This window comes from Phocoena phocoena, chromosome 19 (genome assembly GCF_963924675.1).
Source record: "Phocoena phocoena chromosome 19, mPhoPho1.1, whole genome shotgun sequence".
In the NCBI taxonomy this organism is placed as follows: domain Eukaryota; kingdom Metazoa; phylum Chordata; class Mammalia; order Artiodactyla; family Phocoenidae; genus Phocoena; species Phocoena phocoena.
In genome coordinates, this window is record NC_089237.1 from 16,992,980 (window position 1) to 17,019,278 (window position 26,299).

The 26,299-nt window shown below is 39.2% G+C and overlaps 2 protein-coding genes across 5 annotated transcripts in view; both read right to left on the bottom strand.

Annotated features, from left to right (window-relative positions):
* LOC136139040 (leucine-rich repeat-containing protein 37B-like) overlaps nucleotides 1–16,222 on the bottom strand; it is a 36,994-nt gene extending 20,772 nt beyond the window's left edge. Inside the window, exons 1-5 of the mRNA XM_065897964.1 lie at nucleotides 16,218–16,222; nucleotides 15,621–15,692; nucleotides 8,907–8,978; nucleotides 5,576–5,647; nucleotides 4,868–4,948 (exon numbers count right to left, since the gene is read on the bottom strand). Of these exons, the coding sequence (XP_065754036.1) occupies nucleotides 4,868–4,948; nucleotides 5,576–5,647; nucleotides 8,907–8,978; nucleotides 15,621–15,692; nucleotides 16,218–16,222 (302 nt within the window). The remainder of the gene's footprint in view (nucleotides 1–4,867; nucleotides 4,949–5,575; nucleotides 5,648–8,906; nucleotides 8,979–15,620; nucleotides 15,693–16,217) is intronic.
* A 1,104-nt stretch (nucleotides 16,223–17,326) lies between these two features.
* On the bottom strand, nucleotides 17,327–26,022 carry LOC136138171 (RAD52 motif-containing protein 1-like). 4 transcript variants are annotated; one of them, XM_065896773.1, is made up of 8 exons: nucleotides 25,927–26,022; nucleotides 25,367–25,546; nucleotides 22,210–22,332; nucleotides 21,666–21,834; nucleotides 20,616–20,714; nucleotides 18,880–18,969; nucleotides 17,682–17,695; nucleotides 17,327–17,407 (listed from the first exon to the last, which is right to left on the bottom strand). In XM_065896773.1, exons 1-8 carry the CDS (start codon nucleotides 26,020–26,022, stop codon nucleotides 17,327–17,329), a joined length of 852 nt encoding a protein of 283 aa, XP_065752845.1. The 4 variants fall into 4 exon arrangements, with proteins under 4 accessions (XP_065752845.1, XP_065752847.1, XP_065752844.1 ...); XM_065896775.1 differs by lacking the exon at nucleotides 20,616–20,714; XM_065896772.1 differs by lacking the exon at nucleotides 17,682–17,695 and having other exon boundaries at nucleotides 17,327–17,451.
* Between the last annotated feature and the right edge of the window lie 277 nt (nucleotides 26,023–26,299).

Sequence of the window (26,299 nt, forward strand, 5' to 3'; positions counted from 1 at the left end):
ATATTACACCATTGTACAAATGAGGAAACTGAGGCACAGAGAAGTTACATAACTTGTTGTAAGTCATCAAGCTAGTAAGAAGCCGAGCTAGAATTTGAACTTAGTTCTGACTCTAAAGCCTGTGTTTAACCTGAATGAAAAGAAAAGGAGGGGGGTGTGTTTAAAACATCTGTTACTTTAACCTTAATTTGCAGAGCACTAAATATAGACATACCTTTTCAAACTTCATTTACCCATCTGGGAAAGCCTCTATGAGAATTATATTTTCTCTTTTTATTTATTTATTTATTTCTCTTTTTATTTATTTTTTCCTTAATCATCTCTCACGATAAATAGTTAATTAGCATATGGACATTGAGACTTTATAGATTTTTTTAAAAATTGCAGGAAAATCAGTAAAAATGATGGAGGAAGGACATCTGAAAATTCGTCCCTCCATAGAAGCAAAAATAACAATAACAAAAACAACAAAACTGGCAAAAATGGTCAGAATCAACTTCTGAACTCTGGAAATTTAACCAACATACTGGCAGCAAATTGGGGAGCAATTTATTCAAGGAAAACAAATTAATTTCTGTAAGAAAAATGAGATCTGTGTTGCTTTAACTTGTCCTTGAACTTTGCTCTCCATGCCAGCGGTAGCCTTGCAAAACAGCCCACATCCCTGGTACCAGAAGGAGCAGCATGGACTGGGAGGTCCTTCAAAGCCTCATTCCCAAAGAACTGTCATTGTTTTACATGTCTGGTGGTCCCCTGGGAGACCTCACTTGAAAGGCTTGCCATTGAGCTGACTCAGAGCTGTCTAGTGAGAAAAGACTCTACTCAGCTGGCATTTCTGGAAAACATTTTCAAGCAAATATTTTAACATGGCGGTTGCATGAGGCAATGGATAAGAGTTGGGGGCAAAAAACAGCCCAACCGAAAAGCTTAAAAAGAAAAGCTGAGGAATGAGATGTCCACAGAGACTTTGAAATGTTCCAATGTATTCCTGGGAAACTGGAAGTCCACAAGACATATTCCTGGGAATCTAGGAAAATAACCGTTAGCATTAATAAATGAGTTCAGCAAGGTTGTAGGATATAAGATCAATATTATTTCTACACACCAGCAATGAGTAATCCAAAAATGAAATTAAGAAAACAATTCCACGTGTAACAGCATCATAACAAATATAACACTTATGGAAAAATTTAACCAAGTAAGGGCAAGATTCACAGTGAAAAGTACAAAACTGTTGAAAGAAATTGAAGAAGATCTAAATATAAAGACATGCTGGATTCATGGACTGGAAGATAATCTTATTAAAATTTCACTACTTCCCAAATCGACCTATGGTCCCATTGCAATTCCTGTGAAAATCCCAGCTGACTTCTTTCCAGAAATTGCCAAGCTAATTCTAAAATTCATATAGCAATTTAAGGAAACAGAATAAACCAAAACAGTGTCGGTAAAGTACAAAGTGGGAGGACTCACACATCCTGGTTTCAAAACTCAGTTCAAAGCTACTGCAGTCACAGTGTGGTACTGGAATAAGAAGACATGTAAATCAATGGAACAGAACTGACAGTATAGAAATAAACCGTCTGATTTATGGTCTACTGATTTTCAACAAGGGTGCCAAAACAATTCAATGTGGAAAGAACAGTCTTTTCAAATGATGCTGGGACAACTGTACATCCACACACAAAATAATGAAGCTGGACTCCTACACTTCACACCGTATATGAAAATTAACTCCAAATGGATCAAATATCCAAATGTAAGAGCTAAGGCTATAAAACTCCTAGAAGAAAACACAGGAGTAAATCTTTATGACCTCGCATTAGACAACAGTTTCTTAGATATGACACCAGAAGCACAAACAACCAAAGGAAAAATGGATGAGTTGGATTTCATAAAAATTAAAAAGGTTGTGCTTCCAAGGACACTATCAAGAAAGTGAGAAAACATATAGCATGGGAGAAAATACTACAGGTGGGAAGAATAAGATGCAGTTGGGAGAAGAAAAGTATAGTAGTTGCTAGGTGTGACGATCTCAAAATTCTGAACTATTACAAATAAAACAGCCACCCTGAATCACCCCACAGGGCAGACCCAAGTTATTTTTGTTTTTAGCGTTTATGCCTTTGTAAATCTGAGAAGCAGCCAGGATTCTAGTACATAGCAAAAAGTGATGACAGCACCCTGAAGTGTGTAAGCTTTTGTGTGTATATAGCTATCTAGAGGAAACAGTGCTAGCTGAATGGGGAAGCATTAGGGCGGCTCTGTGACCGCAGCTCAATTTGCCTTCATAGTGTGGCCTCACCTCCCTCACTGATATTCTCAACAATGGGGTAAATAATTCAATAGGGATAAGGCTTTGATTTTCCTCTTATTCTCTTGTAGTGCTTATGTTCTTGGTACAATATTGATGTACCACAGACAAGCCAGCTCCTAAAATCATGGAGCTTGTATTGTTAGAACCATTGAAGTGACTAAAAGAATTTTTAAAAATAAGCCATCAGTCTGCACCTGCATAGGTGAATGAAGGAGAAATACTTTAAAGTCAGAAAAAAAGGTATACTTAACATTTAGGATTATCAACCACTGCTGGTTTTCCATAATATATTTCATTCCTGATTTTATCTGAAAGAGATATGATTACTACCACCATTCAAAGAGTGGTACTTTATTAATTAATAAGCTCTTGGCTCATCTTTGAGGTAGATTTCGGATTTAAAATGGACTACCACACTGCTAACTACTTCACCTTATGCTTGTCAATAACATCGAGGCTTCATTCAAGAAACCTACTGTCTTATAATTACCTGAAACCCAGTGATGAATCAAGGTTTTGTGGGGCCTGAACCTCATCTACTTTGGGAAATCATATCTAATAAAAACATGCAAAGTTATGACTACAAAAATCGCCAGGACCCCTCTCAAGACCTTGCAAGGGAGCTATGCAAGTGAGGAGCCCTGAAGCCTAAGCTTCATTGAATTCATGATAAATCCACCTCAGCTGGGGCCCTTTTCCAAACTTATTTAATGCAGGCAACTTATAAACACCCCAGTAATATGTCATTATAGGGTAGTAAAGTGACCTAACTCGAGGGTGGCATCTTCCCTTGGTGGCTTCCCTTTGGAAAGAGATGCAATAAAGTTTGTATCTCATCATGGCAAATGTTTCCTGAAGCAAATTAGCTTTTTCTATTAGAAAGACTTAGCCCCAAACAAAGACTGACTATACTGGGACAGTCTGTTGAGAGTACAGTACTGATTTCTTTCCAACTCCAGATAGTTCTGATTCTTTCACTACCTTTTTCTGTCATTTAAGAGGAACACAAATTCCAAAGGAACAAGTTGGTGCCTCTTCCATCACAAATCTTTTCTAACCTACCACCCATTTTCTACTTCATCACCCCCCTTCCTCACTTTGTTACCCTGCTGCATAGATGCTAGAATGGCTCTCATCTATGTTTTCCCATCAACACCCATCTTTCTCCTTCCGGCATGAAAGCTTCTTGGGGACAAAGTCCCTGCCCGACGCGTGTTTGTATCCCCAGCAGCTAGTACAGTGCTGGCACACGGTGGGCATGGCACTCAGGGAATGTTTTTGAATGAATTCATTAATTTTTAAACTGTGATTTATTTATTTATTTATTTATTTCCACAATGTATTTTCCTGGGTTGCCTACATAACTATAGTGAAACTCAGATGCTTATAAGGAACTCTTGGTGTTATAGGATGTTTAGGAAAGGTGGTGAGTTTAAGAGGTTGTATTGACGCTCCTAAAACCTCCTGGTGAAGGGGTGTCATGAGCCTGCTCTCCCTTGTGCTGGCAAAAGAAAAACTGACCCTTGGTGCTCTCTCCCCAAGGTAGGCATCAGCAAACAAACAAGGGAAAGGAAGGAGGCCACTAAAGATAGGTATCTGCAGAAATTACTAATCCAGCTCCAGACACAGCCACAACACCTTCATTAACCAAAATGTGTGAACTGTGTGAAACTGGATTTCTGAACCACAAGACAGGTAAGAGAGTCTTTTCCAAAGCCAGGTGTAGAAGAGCTCTTTACCTTGAGTCTAAAATCGCCTTCGGGCCACTGAACGTACCCACTGTCATTTCCTTGTGTCATGAGAAATCACAGAATTTTTGAGCTGAAGGGGTGTAAAACCCACACTTCTTATTGAAGAACAGTCAGCAAAGAAAGTATATTGAATTAGGCTACAACAATGTATTTTCCTTATATTTTTCACACTACAGCTGAACACAAACAACGTCTTTTTCCATACCGAAAAGGTTCCTATTGACAACAGATAATTCACTTCAGAGATACATGCTTTTTGAAAAATAATGTTCTGGGTGGCTGGGGAGAGCCCTGTGGTGGGTGTTCAGGAATTCTTTCTGCTTTACCATTAAAAAGAGCTAATAATGGTTGGGGAAGCACCCACACCTGTTGCTCCCTGAAGAATTGGGTGCTAAACTTAGTTCTTTGCAGCTCTGTGTTGCATACATTTTAAGCAGTTAGGAACTTTGCACATGAGCAGGAATCAAAGTTAAATTCAAAAGCGGAACTTCATGGACCACTCGCATAGTGGAGAGGCATCAGTGGGATTCCATGACAATGCTAATTTGAGCGTTTTTGCTGGGTGCCTTTTATTGCCCATGCCAAAGATCAGTACTATGGAAAGCAGAGCGTTTCATATATATGAGTTAAACAAGTCTCCTGGCCTCTTTGTACCTTAGTTTCCTCATTTGAAAAAAAAAAAATGGCTCTCAAGACATACTTTCCAGAATTCAAACTGGGCTTGCACCCAGGTAACCAATAACTGCATGATGTTTTTACACACAGTTTTTTACATGTATTCATCTTCTATTTCACTTACAACGTGTGTAGAAAGTGCATTCCATGCCAGGCCTGAAACGTTCCAAAGCTCAGTTCTGTGAGTGAATTGCAACCAAGATTTCTACAAGAAAAGACACAAGCCAAAGAAGAAGAAAAATATATATTCTTTCAGAACAGTTATCGTTTGGCAATAAATCTAATTTACATATGATGAAACATAACATCACTATTCCCCCCACACACTAATGAAATCTCACTGTGGAAGATATTATGATTTATACTTTCACGATTTTATATGTGGTGCATTAGAAACAAAATAGTTAATGCTCATTAAACACTTGTGTTAAGTGATCTTTATTTCTCTAGAAAGGCAGCACTATTGACATTTTGGGCTGGATAATTCTTTGCTGTGGGAGGCTCTCCTGTACACTGTTGGATGTTTAGTAGCATCTGTGGCCTCTGTCCACTAGATGCCAGGAGCATATACAGTTCTGACAAGCAAAAATGTCTCCAGACACTACCAAATGTCACCTGCGTGCAAAATCACCATGGTTGAGAAACACTGCTCTACAATGATTCACTCTGATCCGTTTAATAACTCTCACACTAAGCTTTGCTGGACACAAAAAGGATTTGCTACAAAATTTTAGTAGTAATTTTAATCACATTTCAAAATGAGTAACTAATTTTATAGAAAATTAAGCTTTATAAAAATTCCAAATATAATGAAGTTATAGTTGTAACTTACATAAACTGCAAAAAAGGTAGTGGTTCAAATGTACGTCTTTCGATAGACTGTATTTTATTGCAGGATAAATCTCTAGAAAAAGGAAAAGGAAAATATTGCCTCAGTTAGCTATTAGATATCTAATTAGTAGGAATAATTAGTAGAGTTTAGCATGATAATAATAAATAAGAAGCTTTGGTATAAACTCCAAACCTTAGGAATTATTATTTGAACCTTCCAGAGCCCCTAACCCTGCCTTCACCTCTCTTAAGAGTCTCACCTTCAGGGTCTTCATAAATTAAATATACAACTATAGATCTTGATAGATTTTGGAGGTAATCTTTCCTGAGAGCAGAAGCATTGATTAGATTCCACCTTTTGTGGTCACATCAAATTCCAGATTACGAGCTCAAAGTTTTTATCTCTATATATCATTATAATTTCTAATATTCAAAGGAATATTCTTATATTTACACACTTCCCAGTATAGTTCTATTTTTCTAGGCCAATTCATTACCAGAAGAAATAAAAGATACCCTTTCACACAACTTGAAAGGAAGTTACTCCTCTCATTAATATGTAACTTTAATTCAGTATTACACTTTCTATCATATTGACTTTTATTTGAAAATACCTACTCTTGACTATAGCTGACTGTCTTATTTCCATTGATTCCAGCTTAGTCTCTCATTTCACCTGGATGGGTGAAATAACTGTCTTCTGACTGGTGTTTCCATCTCTTCGCTCTCCGTTTCTAAGCCATCCTCCACGCGATCCCCAGATTAACTCTCCTGAAGTTGTTCTCAAATACCAGCATCACTTGTGAACTTATTGAAGATACAAATACTCAGCCCTACTGGGGACCTCTTGAATCAGTAACTATGGAGGTGGAGCTTGTGTTTTCACAAGCCCTCCCAGTGGTTGGTTCTGTTGCAGGCTAAAGCTTGCCCTAAAGCCCTGCTGTGGTACCATGGTAGCTTGGCATATTATCCTTGGCTTGGCCTCCAAAGCCCTAGATGATCTGGCTCTACTCTCCTACTCTTCCCACTTGTACTCTACAGGTACTCAGAGTATTTTTCCTGTGCTTTGCCTTTCTCCCACTCTCCTTCTGCAAGATTACTCTTCCCAAGATGTCTGTCAGTGATACCCAATGGCCCTTCGAGGTCCCATTTCAACAGCATTGCTCTAGTAACATCTTCCCTGATCCAATTTGAAGTCTTCTTTCCCTCTTTTGTGCTCCAATACCAACTTATAGCTCTCATTGCCCATATTCATTTCTTTCTTTAAATATAGCTATTTTTGCAACCCATTTCCTCTGAGTATAAACTCCTTCAAAGTATGGACTAGATACTGCTTATGTGCGTCGTCTATCATGTTTAAAGCCAACGCGTGGACATAAAGCAAACTCAAATATTTATAAAATCAAAATATAGCTGGAGAGTGGATAGAAGGAGGAAATGACTGTTTTAAAAGAAATGTAGTTTTATTACTTCATGGTGCCTCCACAGCACTTTGTCATTATGGTTTGAGCTTATATGTTTATTTTCCCTGTGAGATCATGAGCTGCTAGAAGGAAACCTGTCTTACCCGTCGTCGTGTTTACAACACTAGGCATAGTGCTTATTAGCATATTCTTTTTCCGCTTTATTATTGATTGGCATTTTTTTTTAAGAATGAGAATTCTTATGCTAACGTGAAATAATCAGATTATAAAGTATTTCATAGTACAAGTAATGAAGGGCCTAGTCCACTGAGCATTTATCTTATTTGTTTTTCTTCAAACTGTGTTTGTAAGGTTTGGAGCCCAGATGGCAGAGAAGAGATTAATATAAAAGTGATTGTCCCTTGAGGCTTGGAAGCTTTGATAATTAAAAGAACTATTTTTAGGGTCATGTGAGGCTCTTTATACCCACTTCCCTTAAGCCTTTTATATTTGCAAGAAGAATCTATTTGCTAAAGAGGATCATTAATTGGCTTAAGGATTAATGACATACACAGCTTTGGATGCCATGGACAAAGGACAAAAACTGAGCTTTTATAGCAAAAAACACTGTTATCTCCTTATCCCTAAATAAAAAGAAACACTAGGCAAGCATTTCCTCTTTGATAAAGAAGCTGGAGAGGGAATTCCCTGGCTGTCCAGGGGTTAGGACTCGGCGCTTCCACTGCTGGGGACCTGGGCTCAATCCCTAGTCCAGGAACTAAGATCTCACAAGTCCTGTGGTGTGGCCCAAAAACCAAAACAAACAAACAAAAAACAAGAAAACAAAAGGCTGGAGAGATTTTTGTTAGGGGCATTATTGATATGCTGATTTACTGTAAACATTTCTAAATATACCACTTAACCATCATCTTAAACATTCTTAATATTGGCATCACAATTCCTGCATTGAAATCCTCAACAACAGCTTGTTCTTTTGGTAACTTAATATGTTCTTAACAATACACATTCTTTTTTTAAGATTTTTTTTTTTTGATGTGGACCATTTTAAAAGTCTTTATTGAATTTGTTACAATATTGCTTCTTTTTTTTTATGTTTTGGTTTTGTGGCCATGAGGCATGTGGGATCTTAGCTCCCTGATCAGGGATAGAACCTGCACCCCCTGCATTGGAAGGCAAAGTCTTAACCACTGGACCACCAGGGAAGTCCCTTGACAGTACTGTTTCTATAATTCATCTGCATAAATATTTAATAGTTAAATGTTAATTCAAATTAGATTAAATTATCAAAGTTATGAGTTAATGGCATTCATACGAATGTAAGGGATCTATGTTTTCTTGTCCTGTAGGTGACAATTTGAGGTTAATTTTAATTCCTCTCATGTCACTATCCAACTTTTTCAAACCTTTGCTGTAAAGGCCAGATAAGTAAACATTTTAGGCTTTGCAGGCCACATACAGTCTCTGTCACTTATTTTTCTTCGTTTCTTTTTTTTCTCATTTACAGCCCTTTCAAAATCACTTTTGACTTATGGGCTGTATAAAAACGGACTGTGGGCCACATTTGATCCATAGGTCATAAACAAAATATAAATACAGATGGAGAGTATATGAACACTTATATAACAATGTTTATATGGGAGTCTATAATTGCTCAGACCTCATTACCACTTTTCCTCTACAACTAAAGGGTATTTTTCTATCTATACCTTGCCTATATAATTAAAAAATTAAAAACGAATCGGAGATATTTAGGGCTAGTGATGGGCTGGGGCCCTACACAGACTTACAGAGCTGTAGAAGTTTATTGCTAGAAGAAATTGAAGAGATTATCTAACTTGAACCCCTTAATTACTTTATAGATAATCTACTTTATAGATAAGAACTCATAAATAAATATGATTAACTTACAAATATCGGAGGGATAGCAAGCCTTCAAATGAGTCTTTATGTAATTCAGTCAAATAATTTTCACTGAGATTTCTGAAAAATGAAAAGGTTATTTCTGGATCAAAATGCAAAATAACTACAACTATATATTACATAGGACTAACTCCTATATGGGAAGGAAAGCTGGGTAATGGTGCCACCTAAACAAGCTAATTCTTATTTAATTTAGGGATGGTGATTTCTGCTCTGTTTTCATTTATACCTTCTTTTCACATCCTCCTTTGTGTCCATCTCTCTCCATCACGCATGTGTGCCTGCGCGCGCACACACACACACACACCACCCACTCTTCCCACCAAATCATATAGTTAATGCCTACTGTCTAGATCACGAAGTCTCTGTTAGAACCCAGCTCTGGGTGGCACCAACGTTGCAGAGCTGCCCTTCCCTCCTCTCTTTCCCCAAACCTTAATGGGAAGTCCCACACAGAACTGTATCAGGGCAAATGAAGCCATCTGACTTTTTCCCCCATTAAAATTTTTTGAAAACTAATATGTGCATAAAATATACATAACTGTTCAATAATTCAATTGAACAACTGTTCAACTGTTTAATAATTACAAAACAGATCCCCACGTTAACACCATTCATGTCAAGAAAGAATCCTGCCAGCATCCCAGAAGCCCCCCGTGTGCCCTTTTCCAGTCACAACCCTCTCTCTGACTTCCTAGAGGTAGCCACTATCCTGACTTTAAGAATAATTTCCTTGCTTTTTAAATGTAGTTTTGCCTTTTCTCTATCAGCCATAAACAACACAGTTAAGTCTTGCTTGTTCTTGAACTTTATATAAGTGGAATCATATTATATGTATTATTTGCCACATTGCTTCTTTCATTCAACATTATTTTGTAAAATTAGTTCATTTTTGCCTGTAGTATGTAGTGTTGCATGTCCAACTACATGAGGCTTCTGAGTATCTGAAAGTGGCTAATGTGACTAAGGAGTTCAATTTTTAATTTAATTAACTTTAATTATTCTAAAATTAAAAAAACTGATACTCAATGTAATTATTGGAAAATGTTTATGTTAGCAACAATTTGCATATGTGATATTACTTTTTCGAGTGTAAATTTTATGAAATATAAATACCAATCAAGTATTTGTAATAAAATTTAGAAACCAAATTGTGATTTCAAAGAGTTAGTATGGGAAAGAAATGTAGATTCTCTCATTAATTTTTATACTGAGACATGTAGATATGATATTACTTTGGATATTTTTAAGTACTTAGTATGGAAACAACATAGAATATATTATTAATCATGTATAAAATGAGTACATGTTAAAATGATAATATTTTGGATATAAGGGTTAAGTAAAAGATATTAACATTTACTTCATCTGTTTCATTTTACCTTTATTTGTAAGTGGCTATCAGAAAACTTAAGATTACTTATGTGGCTTCTTGCGTTATGTTTCTGATGAAGTGTATGACTTCTAAGTATGATTATACCACACTTTATTCATTCAACTGTTGGTGTAGACTGAGATTTTTCTAGTTTTTATTTATTAAAAACAGTACTGCTTTGAACATTCTTGTATTTGTATCCTGATACATATTTGTCTGAGTTTGTCTAGGATGTATTAGGGATACAAAATTGTTTCCTAAGAAGTTGTGCTATTTCAAGCTGGCAGGTTGAAACATGTCAGGTCGAAACATGTCAGGTCTCCACCCCTTAAACTTCCACCAAAATCGCTAAGAATGATACAAAAGATATAACATAAAATTCACAACCTTAGCTCAATATGTGGGAGCAGCTCCACAAATGCCCCCCTACCAGAAACGGCCCGGAGCTACCTACAGGGTGATCAGTTGGAATAGTGTGGTAGGAGCAGCCTACAGCACACATCAACCCCACATCTTCCCTCCTTGATCCAGGAAGCAAAAGGTGTCTTCCTCTAGGCAGGAGCAATTGGTGTTAGCAAGGGGGCAAGGTCCCAGAACCCTGCTAGCCACCAGAAGGCACCTTCCACCTCTGCCTTATTCTCAGGGGAACCCATTGGGAGTAATAACCCCCAACAGCTCGTTTCACTTCTCCCCTAAAGCTAGGAAACAAACCAGTAGAATCTCAACTACAAAGATGAATTACACTCAGGAATGACCAAACAATGTGACAAAGCCAACTCCATTAAGGACAGAAAACAAACAAAAGAGCTTAGAGCCAATGAATCAGAGCTAACGAAGCACAAGAGAACCATAGAACAGCACAATTATTACCCTCAGACAGATGTAAGCAGATAGTGCCTCCATTAATCAACTCAGGAATATACGAATGAAAAGTGTTCGCAAGAATTAAAGAAAACTCAGTATATGAGCAGCAGAAATGACAGTTAAAGAATAAATTAGGAAACTGAGAGATCTAGCCAATGACTTCTCAAGAATGCAGGACGAAGGGAGCAGGAAGGATTCACAGTCAAGCCTGACCCCTTGGTCTGCCCGAGGAATGTCAAGCACTTTGCTTCCGCTGGTCTCACACTAAAGACTAGGAACATGCTGCGGTGAGGAGGGGGTGGTGTTTTGCACCAGTTTCTTATATCTGGTAAGCAGGAAGGCACATAGCCTGTATCCCAAGAGTGGAGTGAGGGAATGGTAGAGAGAGAGCCAGTACGGAAGAAACTCTATAAGATGTCAAAGGTAGGTTCTCTTGCCTGGAAGAATTCCCTTCCTTGCAGGTGATATTAAGAGTGGTACATCCTTCAGGAGCCTTGGGGATCTGAACACAGGCTATGTTGCCTTGTGAAACTATTTCCACTGAATTCTGCATTTAAAACGTTCTGCTTTTCACTCACAGTGTCTCTTGGTCACATATTTATATTAATTCCATCTCATAGCTTAATTCCAGCTCATAAATTAATTCTTTACTCATAGCTTATGTGAATTAAAATATTACTACCTGGAAACTCTGCAACTCAGTTATTAAGGTGGTTCATATTACAGAGAATATAGTCACACACATTTTTAAAAGATCACTAAAACAAAAACACAAAAGACTTCAATTCCCACAAAGAACTCTTGGAGCCCTGAGCATGATTGAAAGACCCTGACCTCAATTTGAAATTCACCATTTTAGGAGGAATCGCAGTGATTGTCAGAATACATGTTAGGGGGAATGGTCAACAGATGGTGCTAAGATTGATTGTTTTCTCACCTCTAAGTCGTGGTTTCATATTTCCATGGAAATGATTCAAAAAGAAAAAAACCAAATCAATATGTCCAATGACGTGTATGGTAACCCTTTTCATACCATCAAAGGTAGGAGAAAACTCTACCTCCCCATATCGCGTAACAAAACTGTATGTATATACCATAAATGATATACAAACGTTACAGGAAATGATGGTATATGAAAAAAAGCTGCACAAAAGTGGAACTCATATATACTAATTATAACTTTGAAAGTTGACAAGGATTCAGTAAGTACTGCAAAGAGATGGGGCCGATCCTCAACTCTTTATGGCACTGTCTTCTCTGATTGGCTGATGCCCATATCAGACTGGTTGGAGTTTGAATATCATGGTAGGACAGGGCGTAACCAAACAGTATGTATTTCAAATTAATAGGGTTTCTTTCTGTGAAGTTGTTTGGATGACAGGATGGTAGAAATTTTTAAAATAACAACGGTAAATTCAGCCTAGAAGTAAAGTTTAGACTGAGAATGAGTCAGTCACCAGAAAATTACCCAAAAAGGGGCTTCCAATAAGCAATAACTGAATAACTGAAATAAAATACATTAATCTGTAGAACTTCAAATATACATTTTGACTGAAGAAAAAAATTTTAAACTATGGGGAATCAGAGTTAAAGCCAGATCTAAAACTTTCTCACACCATGAATATATCAAAACCAGGCATGAAGTTAACATTTAAGAAAGATCCATGTCTAACTTCTGACCAGGGTTCAGGTCTAAGGCAATCTTCTGAATTTCACATTCATTCTTGATTCTGTATTATTGACAATTATCCTTCTCTCCACCTCTGAAACTTCTAGGAAATTGAGAGGGCTCAGGGTTTGTTTGTTTCACTGATTTAACTATATATATAATGCAAACAATAGGCCTTTCTGGAACTGATTTACTCTCCTTCCCCTGCTTTCTTTCTCTCCAAAGTACTTAGCAATGCTTGAAATTAGATCTATCTATTTATTACACTTATATACTGATTTCTATTTATTTGTAAACCCCCTGAGAACTGGGATACTTGGGCTGTTTCATTCTTGGGCCTGTAACCCTAGCATGTAAAACAGTTCGTGGCATATAGTACATACTCGAAAAATATTTATTGAATGAATTCAGAAAGTGACAAATTATCAACTATCAGATACTTTTATTTAAAACAAATTATCCATTTATCATCACTCAGGAGGATAATTACAGGAAAAGAAATGTCTTTTTTCTCCCCTACATTTGTGACTCAATCTTTTGAGGCAAGAATCCTTTGAGAATTTCATAAAAGCAATGGTGTTTTTCCCTAAAAAACTGCACTTTCTTGAACACACGCAAAAGTGTGCACGCAATTTCGACTTGTGGATCATCCTTTTAGGGCAGAGGTCTGTGAATAGAGAGGACTGAATGCAGAGTGCCAAACTTGGATGGGAAATAAAAGTACATCTCAGTTTTCACAAATCTCTAACTAAAACCAGCACTTCCTTCCATTATGAATGTAGGCAACGAACCACAGTAGATCAGCAGCATAGTTAATTTGGTCCCCAATAGAAATCACAGGTCACTTCATATCACGTATATGCTGCAGATACCTCGAAATATCATTTATTCTCATCACTACCCTGGAGTTATAATATTTATTAGACCTACCACTATATCTTGTTATTTAAAGCATTAAGAGAAGCATATTTATTACTATTCACTAATTTTAAAAATATTCTGAAAAGTATTTCAGTATAGTTGGTTTCCTTTGTTTTTCTATATATTTTGACTTATTATACATTGTAAAACATTATCCCAAGAACATAAGCTTCTGCAGCTTGCCAAAGAGTTATACACCGGGGAGCAGGAGGGAGGTTAAGAAATTCTGCTTTGGGGAACCACTGACCTCAAGTTAGGAACCTCTGCTTATAAGGTATAAACCTCAAGCTGACTTAGAAATCTTCAAACCTTACCAGACTCATGTTATAGTGTATCATCTCCGAAGCACATGCTTTTTAAAAATTAATTTTTAATTTGAATTTATCTTTTAAAAATATGTAATATATATTCACATCTCAAAATTCCAAAAATATGTAGCACACAATTCAAACTTTTTCTCTTACCTCTGTCCCTCAGTCTACCACCCCCCTCCACTCCCAGAGGAAATTATGTTATCTATTTCTTGTGCCAAAAGACTTTCATTTTTCTTACAAGATTGGGAAATTAAATCTCCAAGTTAGGTACTATCACGGGAAATATAAACTACATGTAGTATTTAGGAAATCTGTAAATTAAAAAAAGGGCTTGGTTCTAGCAGTTTTTTCATTACCAATAAGATATCAGACTTAGGGGGCATCTCTTTAAGGGTGGTCATAATACCAGTTTTTAGATTGACTGTTATGTCTTTTATTATTAATTCAGAAGTCATTTATGACGTCTATTCAAGTTGAACTAAGGATATGACCACAGACTGTCATGAAAATTACTTGGAATGTTTGTTTTCCAAAATAACTTATGTATCTAAACTGACTTTTACTACAAATCAATAAAAAAATAGTAACAGAAAAATGGGCAAAGGACAGACAATTCAAGGATAAAATACAAATGTTCAGTAAACATATAAACATATTTAATTTCACAAATAATAAGAAAATTCAAATTCAGACGGGACCCCTTTTATTCATCTGTCAGATTAGCAAAAAAAAAAAAAAAAAGTGAGAATCTCCAGTGGTGGAAGGGTGTGGGGAAATGAATGTCATCACAGCATGGTGACTGCAGGGTAAGCTGGCACAACTCTTTTGAGGGCAAATAAAATTTTATATCTAAATAGTCTTCACCCCAACAATCCCATTTCTAGATAACTATTCTATAGAAATAAACGACCAGGCTCACAAAAATGCACGTGCAAGGATATTCATTGCAGCAATGCAAGTAACAAGAAAACTCGTCATAATCTAAACATCCTTCAATAGGGGCATTATTAAACTGTAACACATTCATACTATGGAATACTATGCAGGAGTTTAAAGGAATGGGGTAACCCTCTATGTACTGGGAAGGAAAGAAATCTAAGACATATCATGAAATGAAGGAATCAAATTTCAGGATGTTAATTATGTAAAAAATGATAAGAAAAACACACAAACCTCTTTTGCTATCTGTAAATATGTATGTACTCAAACGTATGGAAAAGATCTGGAAGGATTAATACTAAACTCAAAGTAGTGGGTGCGGGATTAGGGCAAAAGGAGGGTTTTCACTATACCTCTTATTTCACTGTTATATATTGAGAATACAATCATGTATTACTTGTATAATGGAAAATAAGTTTAAATTGTCTCTTACTGATTTTCAAGAGGTCCTGCCAAATTTAATTTTTTATATAAACACAGAATTTCAATCATTAGGTTGCTTTGGGATATGGAAGGGGAAGTACCTTTGCTCACAGGTATTGACCTCAAAATTCTGGACCAAGAAGGATCTTACAATGCAGTTAGCTTTTTGTATTCACATTTGGGGAGAGTATACTCACAGCTTCTCAGCCCAGCGGTATGCCTTCCATATACTTTCATCAAGGTAAGAAATAGAGTTTCCTTGGAAATTTCTGTGAAGAAACACAGTTCATATGCTTGAATAGGTAGGAAAAGAATGTAGAGAATAAGGAAAAGAATCATGGCCACCATGTAGGGAATATTCAAATGCAGAAAAGACCAGCTTTTCAATTCCCACAGCTGCCCAGCTTCCCAGTGTGCACAAGTAATAAAAACATACCGTGAGGCCACTGGCACAAACAATGAGGCATCCCCTCAGAACCTGAACTTCCTATCTGTCCAAATTCTGGGATACAAAATGCCAATTACTTTTTTTCCAAAATCACTTATGTGTCTAAAATGACTCCTACAAATCAATGAGAAAAATGGCAAACATTTATCAATATCAGCAAATAAATATTAAGAAATCCTATGGCAGGCAACACCAAAGCTTTGGCTCAGTGCCCTCAGAATCTCTCCAGGCGTTAGAAGGATACGGGCAAGGCAATTAGAAATTAGAGGGACTAATACGAAAATATCTCTTAAACATATTGCGTAGGGAAAAGCACAAGTCACTGAACAAGGAGTAAAGTTATTACCTCATTAGGGGAACAAAATGCAAAGGAAAGAGATCGGAAGGAAGGACACACATCAAAACAGTAACAGGAGTTACCTTATTGGTGGTAGGGAAGGTGGGGTGCAATTTTCACATTTTATCCGATATACTTCTGTGACATTTCTTTTTTTAAACAGTGAGAATGTATCCATGAATTAGACGTGTTTAAAGAAGCTGTTAAATGCCTGAGGTTCAGTTTGAACCACTAACTCAGTGGATGACTGAATCTTTAGCTTTAGCTTTGTCCTCTTCCCTCAGCAACAATGGAACTATTCAGTTTATATGCACATTTTTCACGGGAGTCAGAAATAAGTCAAAACGGATACCTGTCTGCCCATCTGCCTGAGGGACATTTCCACTCAAACAGAGCCTTCTGGTTGCTTTATGCTCACCAATAAAAGATGCCTAAGACTGAACTCATCTCCCTCAAACTGACTCTGCTTCCCAACTGCTGTATTTCCACATGTTATACCATCATCATTCTGCCCAAGCCTCTGTCAGCCGCGGGGGGTTGGGGGTCACCTGGACGGGGCCCAGGACCCACTCCGGAGCCTGAACTGCCTGGACTAGAAGCCACAGTCGTTGCCATGTGAGGAGGAGCCGTGGGGTGCAGCCGTGACACAGAGGCGCAGCCACGACATGACATGCGGCGGCTCCCAGACGCAGCGGCCCAGGCCAGTGAGGAGCCGGAGCCACATCCTCCTTCAGAGCCGAACGGAACCGTTATGCCAGCGCCGCGACGCGAGGGCTCACCGTTAACAACCGCGCGCCCCTCCCCCGCCTAACGGCCCACCCGTTATTTACGACATATGGAGTTACGCCACCTTTATTAGGCTCGTGTGGAGATCCAATCCGCGCCACCAGAGTGGGCCTTTTTCCCAGAGTCCCCAGGGCGCAAGCCATCCTTCCCCTTGCAAAGGCGACAGTTACCTCCTGCCGGGCCCTCCCTGGCCCCAAACAATGAGGCAGGATTTGGGCTGCAGACCCGAGTGGCCCCAAACTCCAGCAGCCCAGAGGCCAAGGGGGATTGGAAAGGATGCAGAGCTTCCTGAGGAAACCACAGGACGTGGCATTCTGGGAAATTCAAAAGTGCTAATCCAATTCTGGCAATCTGAACTCTTCCTCCTCACAGCTGAAGTCTGAGAGAGATTCTTCCTCCCTTTGGCCACACGGCTGAGAAGAAAAGTAGCTGACCAGCAAAATGAGCACCAATTCGGCTGCCGGGAGGCGAACACTCCTTACAATTATTCGAAAATGTTGCCATTTCCTCCAAACTCTCAGTATTCACGTCTCATTATTCATTCACCACTCTGTTTTTAGGGGTTACCACTGAATCAGTGATGACTCCAGAACTTCTGTAGGAGGGGTTTGGGGCAGGTGAGCAATTCATTCTGGGAAGGAGAGTCTAAAACCAAGTGAATGGCCCTTTACATTAGCATGGGCAAACTTCCCACACCCCACCTTGTCTCAACAGAGCCATTAATCTAGAAAAAACTACAGTGTCACTTTTCAGAGGTCAACCCTGTGTGCACACATGGAGAAGACACTTAGAATGTTAAAGTCAGCATGTTAAGTAATTTTCTTGAACTACTGTAACTAGCACCCTATTTACTTTCTTCACAGGCCTTTTCATAATCTATTTGATTTTAGTCCTTTTTAATTGTCTGGTCCACCTTTAACACCTAAACTCCAAGAGAGAAGGAGCTTCATCTTATTTCCAGTGCCTAGCACATAATGGTTTCTAAATGGAACTGATTCCAAGATTGGCTTCATTTAGGAATGGATCTGTTGTTATAATCAGGTTTCTGAAATCTTCAGTATCAATACGGAATCCCTTCCTCTCACATTTCACAGGAAGCTAGACTTCTTAAAGCCCAAACATGGATACGTCTGAAGTTTCCTTGACTGATTTAAATTGAATTAAAATAATTATTTTGTACAGGAAAAACTTTCAAAATTTTTACATTTTTCAGAACATAACCACCTTTTCTTTCTCTACTTTCTTCCCTTCAAAACAAACTTTGCAACATTGGGATGAGTTAAATCATCAGATATCTAGCCCGAAAATAAGCTCTCAATGACATGAAACACATTTTTTGCTCCTTTTTAATAAAAATCCTATATGCAGTACATTAATGTTATCTTTTAGAAATTACGTTGACAACTTAATCCCTAATTCGAGGCATCCATATAATTGGTTTACAGAAAGGTTCTTCGGCAAAATATTTAACACAAGATATATATGAGATGCTGAGATCTGGGTAATATACCTTACTTGAAAGGCATGAATAGTTTTAAAACACTGTAGCATAATCACACTTAAGGCCATAGTTACTTTATTCCCAAATCCCTGCAATTCTATTTGAGGGGAGTTCTAAAAGACCTGTGTCTTCTCCTGTGTCCACAACTATAGACATACACTGATAGCCCTCAATCCTGCTCTCCAAACTTCAAATAAGGGGCCAGAGACAAGGCTCGGGACTTGGAAAAGTCCTAGAAATTCCCTGCCTCAAAAGCAGTTTCACAGTTTCACCTTTTCTTAAGAATGACAGAGCTGAGTAGACATGCCCAAGTCTTCCAAATCCTGCTGGGTGTTTTGAATTACAGCTACACTGGCTGTGTACCCCTTGAGTTTTTATCTCCACATACCTGAATGAAATCCTGTAGTTCCTCTTCGGTTCTAGCATCTGTGACCTCTTCACAGGGTCTATATGCCACAGCTACTTTACCACTTTCTGAAAGAAAACTAACAAGGATCAATTCACAAGGTTTCTTGTTCTAAAACTTCCTGTATACAATGGTAGCACCCAATAATTAGACATTCTTTTGACTTCCAAAAGCAGAAAATAAGAGCATTTTCCTAGAAGTTCCCTCATCTGACACTTTCGTTTTTATCATAATTACTTGTGAAAAAATATATAACAAGTATCAACTTTGGTTCAAAAACCTTTATGATCTTAGAAATAAGAACTAAGGAATAATGACATAGGAATTAAAAGCTGTGGAAACAAAAATGTTCAATCACGATACAACGTAATAGGAAGGCATTAGGTGGGGGTCAAAGTGAGTTCAAACCTGGGATAGATACCACTGGACTATAATAGATACTTCATGTTAGAAGCAAGGCAAGTGCCTAGTCCTTGGGACCAAAATTCTACCAGATACAATGAACAAAGCTTTGGAGACAGAAACAGAGAGCATTTGAACACTCGACTGGCAGAACCTGGCCCATGTACCCTTTGGACAATACAGCTTTCCTCAAGGCAAGCTACAGCCACCAGGCTTTTTGGTCTAAGGAGTTTTGAGTACATATAAGGAGTACCTTGGCATATTAAGGACAAACAACCCAGACATTTAGTTTGGTTCTTAAAGGTTGTTACCCAGAGTTGATAGCTGGTGGAGATTCAGCCTGATGACCAGGGAAGTCAAACTTCATTGGAAGGACTGCCCAGGCGGAAAGGCCAAGACCAATGCAGGGTCAACTCTTACAAGCAAATAAGGTCTCTGAAACTTAGCTAGGATTTCTCAGTCTCTAAGCCTGCAGCGCTGTGAAGCAGGGGAGCAATTCTGTTCCGGGAATCTACTAATCATAAAGTTTCCTTTGGGCACAGCCTGTGACATTCTCACCGCTGTATAACTCAATAGGGAACACAATCAACGCTATTCAGTAGCATGACCACTTTCAAGGCTCACAGAAACATAGCCAATAATTATATAACAATCATATTCACCCAATACATCAGAAATGAAAACTGAAATTAAACTGATTCCAAAAACATAATCTAATAAACTTTTCAACAAGAAAACAACGATAATAATAATTGTCCATATATTTTGTCTGCTTACTATGTTTCAGGCATAGTTCTAAGCTTTTCACATTCATCATCTCATTTACTCTTACAATATCCCCCATTAGGTGGTAAGCTGAATTACTAACCCTATTTTCAGATAAAGAAATTGCAGCTTAGAGATATTAAACACCTTCAAATTTCTCTGGCTAGAAAAACCTAAAATTGCAACAACAACAACAAATAAATCTAAGAGACAAAGTTAGGACTCAAACACAGGTGTGCAAGGCTTATACTCACTACACTATTCTGTACGATAAGCAAGCAATTGAGGAAGAACTGGATCAAACACTTTCTGTATGAACTGAGGCAAGTCCTTCTACATCTAAACACTGGGGACAATAATATGTGCTGTCGTTTTTCTCATAAATGCCACAAAGAACAAATTTAAGACTGCTGCTGTGAAAGCATCTGGTGAATGAAAGAATACGTAATGTTTTAGATAACCATTATTTTCATCCAATTAACTTTTCAAATAAGTTTATTTGCTCACTGAAACTGAAGTACTTCAAGGACAATCAGAAAGGTCTTACCTAAAACCACAATCAGCAGTTTCTGGAATGCATCTGTCATAGCCTTCTGAATAGCAAGCTTCTGGGTTACCTTCCTTTTCATAAGGAATGATAATGACCCTAAATCCAACCAAAACAGATGAATTTAAAATGCCTGTCTGAATAACTGATTTCTAGCTTATATGTTTAAAACTAAAAATGCATCTGTGATTCTTAGATCATTATCTTAGTGATTAGGGCAGGCACAACCCTGGGGTGCGGTTGAATGTCTCTGCTGTAGGTATACCCTGGCTTGGCACATTTTTACTGCTCAGATCTATTCTGGAAGTTCCTAAAATACTCGATGGGAAATGCAAACCAAGAACGTGGTACAAATCGCATATGACACACAGATTTCAAGTGGACAAGCTGAGGCTACACTGCTACAGACCCTGCTCTCCTGTGCGTGAAGGGCTGGATTCATACAGTGAGATAGATTTGGTGGTAGTGCAGATGATCTGGCCTCTCCTCAACCATCACCCACTCAGGTGGATGGTGGAGCCTCCTCCACTCCATTCGCTAACAGCCCTGCCTCTGACTTAAAACCCTAAGCCCAAGTGCCATGGATTCTAGGAAAAAACTCAGTACCAATCGGAATCCCCTTTCTAGGGATCTACATTTTCCGCTCAGGCCCTTCTATAAGAGGCAAAGGACTGAACATTTACACAAGAGTTTATTTCAATCTTTAGACAATGATTTTGTTGGGATAACTGAACGCCAGAAGACATCCGTATTTGAAGGACTATTTTAGCACATAACAAATTATTAACCAAAAAAACACAAAAACTAACTCATTTTCCCTCCTCCTAAGCTTCTTGGCAGGCAGTCAGTTCTAAAATTCTAAAGTTTAAGGTGCTGTCAGGTATTGCCTAAGATAAAAACCTATATTGTCAGGCAGAGAAATTCTGCCCAGGGCTTTACTTGCTTAGCTATGGTGATGATGTATCTGAAAAGTTGAATTTCAGAAAGAAAGGAAAAAAGAGAAATCCCACTCCCTCACCTCCCCATACACACACATATTGGATAACAGACCTTCCTCTAACTTATCCAAAGGTTCCTCAGCCATGCCAACTTCGGGACTCCTGCACTCGTGGGAGGGCAATACCACCTCTAAAGCACAAAACAACTTCAGGCTTTGCTTCTGAAGTGGTGTCACAATATCTTCCTTTTCCTTTTCTTCAAGGTTAGAAAGATCCTGAAGCTGTTAGGATTTTGAATTAAAGGCTAGACTTCAAAATATTCTGTTGTTAGAAATAAAAACTAAACTCCAGCAATCCCAGGTAATAGTTTAGGTATACTATAGCTTCAAAATCAAGTGAGACTTGCAAATGAATGATTAGATATGGTCAAATATTTTTTATTATATACCATACAAATACTGGAGAAAATTAGGGACACCACCGTCCATATCATTGAGATTATCACTAATTCTAGGTGGCAGGCCAATGCTCAGATACTTCCATGTGGAAGCCTCTCACATCTCCTCCCCATAGCCCTGTTCTATTCTTCTCTCTAAAGTCTAGGAATTCAATGATGAAAGGAGTCTCGTTAGTCAAAGAAAGTCTACAGAGTTTACCTTGATGATCCTTTTTGACCACCCATTGAAACCAAAGTAGTAATTTGCCAATTCTTGGCATCTGGAGCTGTTTAGGGCAGGCGTATTATGTTGAACCGCCTTATGTCCGGTGCCGAGACGAACCTAAAGCCATAAAAGACCTAAAAATATCACAACCCTACATAGAGACTTATTTTGGATATACCTGATATTTATCAATACCAATTTCATAGAGGGGCTGTGAAGATTAAGTAGCTCATTTTAAGCAATAAGTTCACAGTGAGCCCTAAATAAATGTTATTTATTATTTTTAGGTCAGTACTTTCCTGCATCATTTCCAGGGCCCCTGATTAACTGGAAGGTTCCCTGACCTCTGGTGGTGAAAGTGATGATGAAACCAACCAAGGAAACCCAGCAGAAGCCTATTATGGGGCTGGAGGTAAGCAAAGGAAGTGAACAGTTTTAGTCATCTCATCCTGTAGCTCCTGCTTGAGAATATGAGCTGAAGAGGAGATAAGATGGACCTGCCACTGAATTAGGACCTTAATCTGTAGCACCCCCTCTCCAAGTTACTAACCCCTGTTAGAAGACGAATACGTATACCTCTCTAAATGTAAATAAAGCAACCAAAAGAATTAGAGATTCATCTGCATTAACAAACTTCTTTAAGAGTGCCAATATTTCCAGTCTTAACTCTCTCAATGACTTACATATTACTGTGGAGTTTTTCCATCACTAGTTCTTTCTTAAATGTCTATTTCCATTTTGAACAGCGTGTAGTATATAAATACAGTCATAAAAATTCAAATACAAAGAAAATCAAAGCATTGTTAATTCTTTGATTTGTTTGTGCATCTTCCCCGTCACTAGTTTATGAGCTCCTTAAGTGCTTGAAGGAACCGTATATTATTCTTTCACTGTTACCAGAAACAAGCATAGGTCTTGGCATATAATAGTGGAGTGCTGGTCTGTTGACTGAGTGAATGAATGAGTACATTAAGAAAATGAAATTATTTTCTCCAACTGAAGCTGCCTGCTGGGAAGGAGAAATGAAGACTACTTTTTAAATGTTGTGTCACATGGGAGGCTAGGCCCTGTACAGTGAGTCATAATGGAGCTGTCCTGGACAATTAGGAAGCTTCAGAAGGGCTCTGAGCCCTTGGGTAGTAGAGACAGTTGACATCTGGGATAACCTTGCCACAGTTCTTGTTGGCAAACATATCCCTTCGTGCTACTGAGAAAAACTCAGATACATTAGGCCTTTCCTTCATTTTATTTTAAGATGTTATTATCTTTTCTATATTTATAAAAAATACAAGGGAAAAATGATAAGAAGTATGTATAACTGCCAATGAATAAAAGAACTCATAATTGGAACTTCCCTGCTGGTGCAGTGGTTAAGACTCCATGCTCCCAATGCAGGGGGCCTTGGTTCAATCCCTGGTCAGTGAACTATGTCTCACATGCATGCTGCAACTGAGAGTTCGCACACCACAGTTAAGGAGACTGCGAGTCACAACTAAGGAGCCTGCCTGCTGCAACTAAGACCCGGTGCAACCAAATAAATAAATAAATAAATTTTAAAAAGAACGCATAATTAAAGTAGGTAACAATTTCGGGCGTGTGGGCAGTAAACTAAAGCTCTGCATTAAATAAGGAAATCTAATACGAATGCCCTTTCCTCTCAACTCTATAGTGACTTGTAGAACATTCTATCAGTGCCGAGCCTTATGCTGTGAAAATCTCAGAACCTAAGCTTATGGAATGGTCTTCATGTCCAATATAAGAAAAGAACTCATTACTCACAACTGACACCAAGTAACTGTTTCATAATCTTTCCAGGACCATCTGTAATATCTGAGTGGTTATGTGAAATGGTCGCAGGGTCTGCAAACAAAAGAATGCCTGACACAAAATCATTTCAATCCCAGGGAGTACAGCCAGGATTAAAGAGGGTGTTAAACAGGGTACAGAAGTGGGAGGTAGTGTACCTGGAGTCACATCTGAGGAGAGTTCTCAGATTCAATAAAGGTGAAATCAGTGAGTAAAGAAATATGGGTGAGAATAGGCAGCAAGGTCAGTAGGAAGTAGCCAGAGCGAGAAGCCAATCAGAGAAGACACACAATTATAAAGGGAAAGTTCTGGGAAATCTAAGCCTCACTCACTTATTCAGAGGAATTGAAAAGGTCCTTGAAAAAGGAATGGTGGCTGAATGGAGGCACATAATGAAATGTTAATTCTGGGGAAGTAAAATTGGATGGCATGTTAATATGGAATAAGGTTTCTACAATGCATGAAAGAATATTTTAACCATTTTCTGAAATGTGAAGGGAGTTCTGAATAGGCAGCTTGAGAGTGGTGATGAGGCCTCCTTTATGTTACATCTGACAAAAGTTCCTCAAGCTCCGGACGTCCCTGGTGGCACAGTGGTTAAGAGTCCGCCTGCCAATGCAGGGGACACGGGTTCGATCCCTCGTCCGGGAAGATCCCACATGCCGCAGAGCAACTAAGCCCGTAAGCCACAACTACTAAAGCCTGTGTGCCTAGAACCCGTGCTCCGCAACGAGAGAAGCCATCGTGATGAGAAGCCCACACACCACAAGGAAGAGGAATCCCCGCTCGCCGCAACTAGAGAAACCCAGCATGCAGCAACAAGACCAACGCAGCCAAAAATTAATTAATTAATTAATGAAAAACGTTTGTCAACCTCACACATTTGAAATCCACATAAAAGTAAATATAAGGAAGACTCTTGTGAAGATTTCTTAAATTAAAGGGCAGCATAATATGACATGGGGTTTAACATCAGTTAACTTTGGGTTTGGCCTCTAGTTTCCACATGTACTGTCATGAACCTTAAGTAAGTCACTTAACCATCCTGAGTTCGAGTTTCTTCATCTAAAAAAAAGAAAGATAGATCTGGGGAACTGGGGGATCAGTGCAGCAGTGAATCTGAGAGCATTCTGTACACCACAGTGCTCTACAAACGCTGGCCTTTCCACCACCCCCCACCGCCCCCGCTGGGATCTTAGTTCCCCGACCAGGGATTGAACCCGGGCCCTCAGCAGTGAAAGTGCAGAGTCCTAACACTGGACCGCCAGGGAATTCCCGATGACCTATCAGTTTTAAATTCAGCACTTCATCCCAGTAGAGCGAGGAATTCCACATTTGGACCCACCTTCACTGGAGATGTCTGAAAAAGCTGCTTCTGGTCGCATGCCTTTTGGGCTCTGTGGGCATCCCTTGCTGAATAAAACTTGATGATGCCATAGAACCCAGGACCGGCCACTGCTGCGTTTGGGAAGACTCGGACCGAATACAGAAGGCCAAACTGGGAGAAGACTGTGAACAGAGAATGCTGTAGGGTGGTCGCATGCTAAGTAAGTGCAGGAAATTTCACGCCCAGGAAAACAAACCGCCCATTCCCTTATATTCCCCGAGCCCTTCGCCACAGGCAACTGTGGTGAGCCCGCAACTCCAAACACTTCTCATTTTATGAACAAGTTTCCCTCTGAAATCCTAAGCTTCGAGAAGCATTAGGAGGCAATGCCGTCTGTTGGCAACTATCTCTCAAAAATCTCTGGGGGCGAGCTGACTGCTCAGGTCGGCTCTAGAACTAAGATTCCTCTCAGCGGAGACCACAGGCAGATGAGGTGCTGAAGCAGTACCCCGGGCCGCCCAGTTACTGGGGCGCGGGGCGGCTTCCTCCACCCCTCCCTCCGCCCCGGCTCGGCTCACTTGCAAGGCCTCGGCCGTGGGTCCAGAGCTCAGCTCCCACACCAGCAAGGTTTTGTCACCCGCGACGGGAACCGCAAAAGTTACCAACTCCACCATTCGACCGTTACCGCGCGTGCGCGGCTCGGGGCGCAAGCGGACTGCGCCTGCGCACGCGCGCCCGCGCCCGCGCCTTTTAAAAATGGGAGCCTGAGGGGCGGAGCCAGCTGGGTGGGAGTGGGACAGGGGCGGTGCTCGGACCTCTCCCTCGCTCCTCCCACTCCGGGCTTGCCTCTGCCTCTAGTTCCCCTTCCGCAACCCGCGCGCCCAGAAGTTTTGGAGTTTAGCGTTTCTATTCAAGTGTATTTTTAGCGTAGAGTCCAAAGTGTGAGTTTAC